The 7722-nt window shown below is 32.9% G+C and overlaps 1 protein-coding gene across 1 annotated transcript; it reads left to right on the top strand.

Annotated features, from left to right (window-relative positions):
- Positions 1-1023: 1023 nt before the first annotated feature.
- On the top strand, positions 1024-3606 carry LOC127114489 (uncharacterized). Its single transcript, XM_051046590.1, has 7 exons — positions 1024-1353; positions 1827-1913; positions 1997-2088; positions 2443-2533; positions 2615-2674; positions 2855-3337; positions 3493-3606. The coding sequence occupies exons 1-7, from the start codon at positions 1024-1026 to the stop codon at positions 3604-3606; spliced, it is 1257 nt and encodes a 418-aa protein (XP_050902547.1).
- Positions 3607-7722: the final 4116 nt, after the last annotated feature.

The following is a 7722-nucleotide window of genomic DNA, read 5'->3' as shown; positions in this document are numbered from 1 at the left end:
GTGTAATTGGTAGATATATACATTAAATTTTAAGACATTTACACCCTGTTTAATATAAAACGGGTGTAACTTGTCACCTATTACACCCTGTTTTAGATAAAAAAAGGTGTAATTGGTAGATATATACATTGAATTTTAGGACATTTACACCCTATTTAATATAAAACGGGTGTAAATTGTCACCTACATACATTGAAGTTAAACGAATTTACACCCTATTATAATTCAAACGGGTGTAAAATGACAAATATTTACACCCTATTTTTGATATATCAAATGTAAAATATCTTATAACTACATTTAATTTTAACACATTTACACCCTATTTTGTGTATGAAGGGTGTAAAATATCTCAATTTTTTTAAAAATATTTTATTTGAAATTTCATTAAACCAAATATTTTTATATATTCCTGGATATTCAATAAAAAACAAAAATAACCAAAACAAACATTTCTCTAATCTTTAGAATCTTGCACCAAGTCATACATCAACAAAAATTGTATTCATGTAAGAAAAAAATTCAACCACTTTGTTCTTGTAACTTGTACCAATAAATCATTCATGGAACAAAAATATATCTATATATAAGTTTTTTTTAATCGCTTCTGTTTTGTCATTAAATCTTTCTTTTCCTGGTTCTCTTGCTCTTCAACCTTTTGCTTTCAGGAAGATTAGTTTCAGCAAATTTCAAAAACTCTAACACTCCTTTCTTATACTCCTCGGATAGGCGATTTTTTTGCATCCAACTACGATCCATAACTATGTAAAGAACAAAAAGAATTGTAGTTAAAAGATGCACTTACAAGTATAATACAACTAGTGTTTCTTATAAATAATACAACTAGTCTTGTGAGGAAACCATAATTTTGATCATAAATGTGTTAAGTTAGTGACAACTAAATTGACAACTAAAAACACAGTTAGCAAACTAATTTTACAAACTCAGAAGCAAAACTAGCGAACAACGCTGAATTATAACAACCACCTCCAATGAATTTCTCTCAATGCAGAATATGAACCAATGCAGAATATGAACCAACAGTTACCTATGCAAATGCAGAGACCATATGGCATGCATCCTGTTCAACAACAACCTATGTTTGGCTTTCCTCCTAACCAACTGCCTCCTCATCCTATGGTCCCTCAAAATCCAACGTTTTCTGGAAATTCTCAGTTTGGTGTTGTGCCTGGAAATCAAGTCAGGCCACCGATTGCCCCAAATCCGGCAGCCGGGAACCCAAATGGTTTTGTATCAGGTCCTTTTCCATCTCAGCAGTTACAAGGGAATACTTCTGTGCCACATAATACAAACAATGCTCAAAGTTCTGCATTTAGGAATTCACATTCACAGGTATTTTGAAACTGAATGTGTTTGTCTTTTCATTGCAGTGTTCTCAAATAGCGCGTTATAGCATTGTCGCGAAGTGAAGTTTTAACTAACCACAGTCGTTTAGTGATACATGATTTACTTTAGTACAAAGTGTTGTCAAATAGTGGTTATAGCCAGTGTCGTCTTAAACTTTCGGAGGCCCTGTGTAGCTTAGCCAGAATTTAACTCTAACAAATAGAGCCCTATTTTGCCAAGGTTTAGCAGTGATAAACATTTTATGCGACCCTATTTAGTCACGGGTGAACCTGCCTTGCACGCTCTCAAGTATGATCCTGACTATATTAGGGCCTTAGCACTAGTGTAGCAAAATTTGAAGTTGAATATACTTCTACTTTCTGTGATCAGCTATTGACAACATTGCTTTAATGTGTATTAGTCATGTTTATCAATTTGCTAAGGATTTAGTTTAATGCAAATCTGAATTGTCGCTGCAGGAAAATCCTAATAGCAATGTCAACACTAATTTTGCAAACTCTAACTGGAAAGGATCGCCAAACAATAACTTCAAAGGAAACAGGAGAGCAGGGTTTTCAAAAAGATCGTAAGGGTAGAGGTTTGAACTCTTCTACTTTGTATCGAGATGAAAACAATTTTCTGCTGTTAGACTAATGCTTGTGAGAAAAAAACAGGTCCCAACAATGAGAGAGCAGGAACTTTTGGTTTAAATTCTGAGGAACATCAGCAGCAACCACAAAGGTAGCTTTAACATTGTCCGACTTTCCAATAATATCTTACCAATCTTTTACTTCCTATCACTGCCTCTCACTCACCAATCATCCACCAAAATCTAATTTTCGTTACTTCTATAAGTTACAAGGTGAATCGGCAATAACTGATTCTCAAAAGTTCTGTTAATTGGTTCACAAGTTCCAATTCACGATTTTGGTTCCGAACTTAAATTTTAAATAACCATCCAAATGGAACAGAAACCTCATTTGTGGTGCTGGTTTTAGTAATCATGTATTATTTCCTCATCAGGGTTTAGTTCGATCTTTGCACCGATAATATCATAACACTTACGCTTTTATTATTTGTCCTTCTAATCATTAGATCCTATTCTGCGACTTATTCTGAGCAAGAAATTCTACGATGGCGTGACGCACGGAGGAAGAATCACCCTTCTAGAGAAAAAAATGAGAAGGTTTCAAACAATCTACTCTATCTGCTTGTGTTTATTAAAATGTTATTGACTAATTAATAATAACCAAATTACTACTTGCAGACGCAGAGTGAACAATCGAAAGACTCCAAGTGCATTGATAGAGAGGTTTTACAAAGAGAGGTATACTTATTGATAGAGAGGTTTTGCGATACGCTAGTTTGTTCAAAATGTTGTCGGATAGCCACTATAGCATTATTGCATAACAAAGTTTGAATAAACGGCTATTTTCTGCGTTTCGCAGTCGACAACACTGCATAGTTTTGCAGATCTCGAACTTAGCATATATTTTTGTCATTGCAGCTCAAAGAGGTTTTAGCAAAGCAAGCTGAGTTGGGAGTTGAAGTTGCCGAAATACCTTCATACTATCTGAAGAATGCTGCAAATCAAGGCCTTCAGAGTGAAGAGAATGAAACCCCATTTACCAACAAAAGAAAATTCAAAAACAAGGCAAGAAGGAATCCAAACAAAAGGCGTCGGAACGGCAAGAAGCAGAAGCTGGCTGACAAAGATTTTTTACAAAACAAGAAGAAGCCAACTTTATTACAGAAACTCTTGAGTGCAGATATAGTGAGGGATCAAAGCTACCTGTTTCAGGTTTTCGGGTTCATGACAGCGAATTCGTTCTTGAAGGATTATCCTGATAAGCCTCTGGTATATCCACCAGTTTTGGTAAAAGAAATGGGGTCTGAAGTTTATGATGGAAAAAAACATTTGCATGGCGGAAAAGATGTTGTTGAAGATGGTACCAAGGGAATAGTTGAAACACAACTTGTTGGGAAACAAGTTTATTACTAGAACAGATCAAAGAAGTATGAAAATCCTGATGGATCAATCACTGCAAACTTCTGAACAACAGACGTGGTTACAGAAATTTCTGGGGTACGATTTCAAGATTGAATATAGACCAAATAGCTTACCAAATAGCTTACCATATGCAGACTCATGAACATAAAGAACAGGCATGCTCTGTTAAGCAGGCTTGCGACAAATCCAACAATCCTAATATAAAAGAACAGGCAGGCTCTGTTAAGCATGCCAGCAAATTCCAATGAAAATCCCATCTTGGAATTGTCGTTGGGCTTGGGAACTCGCGGAAAATGCCCTAAACGTTCAATCATAACATTGATACTACAATTTTAAATGAAAATCAAACAAGAAGCTGAAACATACTCAAACTGTTTTAGCATTACACAATCTGTGAAAGAGATCAGAATAATAGAACCATACGAAAATATACAAAAACTGTTTCAATGTTAATTCCAAACAGAACCAATGCACAAAACAATCAACACAACCAATGCACAAAACAATTAACACAACATTCAAAATCAACCATGTGTTCAAATATTATAGAGGCAGTGGGAAAAAGATTTACCTGATTGTCTCAAACTTGCAAATCAATAACCCGTTGTTGATGTTGCGTTATGTTTCTATGGAGATGAAAAAACCTTCTTCGATGAGTCGTCGAGCAGCTGCTAGTAGCTTTCGTAAAGATCGTCCAGCACAATGGTTAAAATAATTTTGATGAGTAAAGATCGTCCAGCACAATGGTTAAAATAATTTTGATGAGTAGATGAATGAAAACAAACGAATAAATGAATAAAGTACCTTCCAAGCGAGTTCGAAACTGATGGAATTAACGATGAAACTAGAAGAAACCCAGCAAAGAAAAGTAAGAACAACAACGAATGAATCAACTTTAATATCCAAAGCAGCGTAAAAGAGAGTATAGAAAACGGTAAAGAAGAATGATGAAGCCGTTGTGGGTTGTGAAGATTTCCGAGCAATCACGTTCTTTGTTCCTTTTTCACTATTTCTTGCACTTCATCGATGATGAAAAGTTTCTAAAATGTGAAATGAAAAGAAAATTTGGAACATGAGAAGTCATGGTTATATTTTAGGCGGTAATGATAAATTGTACTTAGGGTTTCCTAAATTTACACCCTATTTTAATATAACGGGTTTAATATAAATTTAGTCATTTATATTGTTATAATTATACACCCTATTTTTAAATATAGGGTGTCTATTGTTATATTAATATTCCAAAATTTACACTCTATTTTAATATAACGGGTTTAATATAAATTTAGTCATTTATATTGTTATAATTATACACCCTATTTTTAAATATAGGGTGTCTATTGTTATATATTAATATTAAAATTTATTATTTTTTTAAGAAAATTTAAGATTAAACAAATAAGAATAATAAAAGTTATTGTTTAAGGCACGAATATTTTATTTTTATTTTTAAATTTACACCCTTTTTTTGAATATCAGGTGTAATATAGAGTTGATAATAAATAATATTTGAATTTACACCCGTGATTTAAAAATAGGGTGTCTATTGTTACGTACTAAAATTCAAAATAAGACTTTATTTACAAAACTGCCACCGCATTTGCTATTTACACCCGTTTTTTGTAAAACGGGTGTAAATTTACAAATTATATTATTCTTTTTGTACTAGTGTGTATGGTATCTTGAAAACCTTTAGCGACTATAAAGATTGTTGTTTATTATTAAAAAGGCAAAAGAAATAATTATTAAAAAAAGCAGAAACAAACAGGCATAAGTATGCCAAACAGGCATATATTTGTACAACATCTGATGTTGCAGCTCTCATTGTTGGAGATTTTGATGTTGCTGATTTCAATAGGGACATAATTATAGAGCAGAAAACACGCATCTTAAAACACGTTTCTATTTTAAATACTGCATATCTTACATTGCAATTTATAGTATGAGTTTGATATTCGCTCTAACCAAATATTTAAGGATGTTATTCTTTGGATTACTGGAGAGATAAAGTAAGTATCTACCATTTCCATCATTCTGATATACTATCTCTAAAATTTTAGATTCAATCCATTAAACAAAAAATTCTCATATACTGGTTGTCTCCCTGTCATCTCTCTCTTTACTCCACTATCCCCCTCCCTGTCCTCTCCAACTTTCTATGGATATCAGTCCAACATATGCGCCAAAAACACACGATAGATATTTTGGGAAACCAGAAGAAAAAATTCAGGAGAAAAAGGTTTTGGAAAATGGATTATTCTGGTTACCATGGTTACGATTATCGTGATTGTGTTGTTTGTCATTCGTTATTGCATTCACCGTTGGAGTATGAGATTGACCCGGAAAGAAGAAGATACGGAGATGACAAGTGTTGTTCCGGGTAGAGGACAAGTACAAGCTTATATTTAACCTTGGAGTAATTTATTTTTCATATTTTAGTTTGTAATATGTTTGATTTCACCTGAGTAGTTTCATTGGATCCTTTAGCATAGCTCACGGTTAACTTTAGAAGCAAGAAAGGTTAACGTTACCTCAATGCAATGCAAAGTAAAGTTTGTTTTTATAAGATAAAAGTTTATTTCTTGAAAAGTGGGTTTTCTTCTGAACAAGAAATTGTGTTGGGTGGTTTTTACAAGAGTGTAGAGTATCTTGAAAATATTCATAACAATTAATGTTTGGCTGGTTTTTACAAGATAGTAGGGTACCTTTAAAAGATTACGGTTCTTATATCTTGAAGAGAATGTTTTCTTCTAAACAAAAAATTATTTGGGTCGTTTTTACAAGAGTGTAGCGTATCTTGAAAAGATTTAGTGACTATAAAGTCTGTTGTTTTCCAAGATTATGTTTCTTATATCTTGAAAAGTGTGTTTCTTCTTAACAAAATATTGTCTGAGTGGTTTTTTGAAGGGTGTAGGGCATCTTGAAAAGATTTAGTGACTATAAAGTTTATTGTTTTCTAAGATTACACTTCTTATATCTTGAAAAGTGTATTTTCTTCTGAACAAAAAATTGTTTGGGTGGTTTTTACAAGAGTGTAGCGTATCTTGAAAAGATTTAATGACTACAAAGTTTGTTGTTTTCTAAGATTACATTTTTTATATCTTGAAAAGTGTGTTTTCTTCTGAACAAAAATTGGTTGGGTGGTTTTTACAAGAGTGTAGGGTACCATGAAAAGATTTAGTGACTATAAAGATTTGTTTTCTAAGATTACGTTTCTTATATCTTGAAAAGTGTGTTTTCTTCTCAACAAAAAATGGTTTGGGTGGTTTTTACAAGACTGTAGGGTATCTTGAAAAGATTTAGTGACTATAAATTTGTTTTTTTCTAAGATTACGTTTCTTATGTCTTGAAAAATGTGTTTTCTTCTGAACAAAAGATGTTTTAGGTGGTTTTTACAAGTGTAGGGTATCTTGAAAAGTTTTAGTGACTATAAATTTTGTTGTTTTATAAGATTACATTTCTTATATCTTGAAACGTGTGTTTTCTTCTGAATAAAAAATTGTTTGGGTGTTTTTTGCAAGAGTGTATGGTATCTTGAAAACATTTAGCGACTATAAAGATTGTTGTTTATTATTAAAAAGGCAAAATAAATAATTATTAAAAAAAGCAGAAACAAACAGGCATAAGTATGCCAAGCAGACATATATTTGTACAACATCTGATGTTGCAGCTCTCATTGTTGGAGATTTTGATGTTGCTGATTTCAATAGGGACATAATTATAGAGCAGAAAACACGCATCTTAAAACACGTTTCTATTTTAAATACTGCATATCTTACATTGCAATTTATAGTATGAGTTTGATATTCGCGCTAACCAAATATTTAAGGATGTTATTCTTTGGATTAGTGGAGAGATAAACTAAGTATCTACCATTTCCATCATTCTGATATACTATCTCTAAAATTTTAGATTCAATCCATTAAACAAAAAATTCTCATATACTGATTGTCTCCCTGTCATCTCTCTCTTTACTCCACTATCCCCCTTCCTGTCCTCTCCAACTTTCTATGGATATCAGTCCAACATATGCGCCAAAAACACACGATAGATATTTTGGGAAACCAGAAGAAAAAATTCAGGAGAAAAAGGTTTTGGAAAATGGATTATTCCGGTTACCATGGTTACGATTATCGTGATTGTGTTGTTTGTCATTCGTTATTGCATTCACCGTTGGAGTATGAGATTGACCCGGAAAGAAGATGATACGGAGATGACAACTGTTGTTCCGGGTGGAGGACAAGTACAAGCTTATATTTAACCTTGGAGTAATTTATTTTTCACATTTTAGTTTGTAATATGTTTGATTTCACCTGAGTAGTTTCATTGGATCCTTTAGCATAGCTCACGGTTAACTTTAGAAG

Source organism: Lathyrus oleraceus, unplaced genomic scaffold, assembly GCF_024323335.1.
Source record: "Lathyrus oleraceus cultivar Zhongwan6 unplaced genomic scaffold, CAAS_Psat_ZW6_1.0 chrUn0502, whole genome shotgun sequence".
Lineage (NCBI taxonomy): Eukaryota > Viridiplantae > Streptophyta > Magnoliopsida > Fabales > Fabaceae > Lathyrus > Lathyrus oleraceus.
The sequence above is the reverse complement of the archived record's forward strand: the minus strand, read 5'-3'. Positions and strand labels throughout refer to the sequence as shown.

Excerpts from the sequence above, each read along its gene's own strand:
- LOC127114489 (XM_051046590.1), top strand. The coding sequence starts at position 1,024 with ATGCAGAATATGAACCAACAGTTACCTATGCAAATGCAGAGACCATAT. Across the intron at positions 1,914-1,996 it reads ACTTCAAAGGAAACAGGAGA|ACTAATGCTTGTGAGAAAAA; the intron begins GCAGGGTTTTCA and ends TTCTGCTGTTAG. Across the intron at positions 2,534-2,614 it reads CTAGAGAAAAAAATGAGAAG|ACGCAGAGTGAACAATCGAA; the intron begins GTTTCAAACAAT and ends TACTACTTGCAG.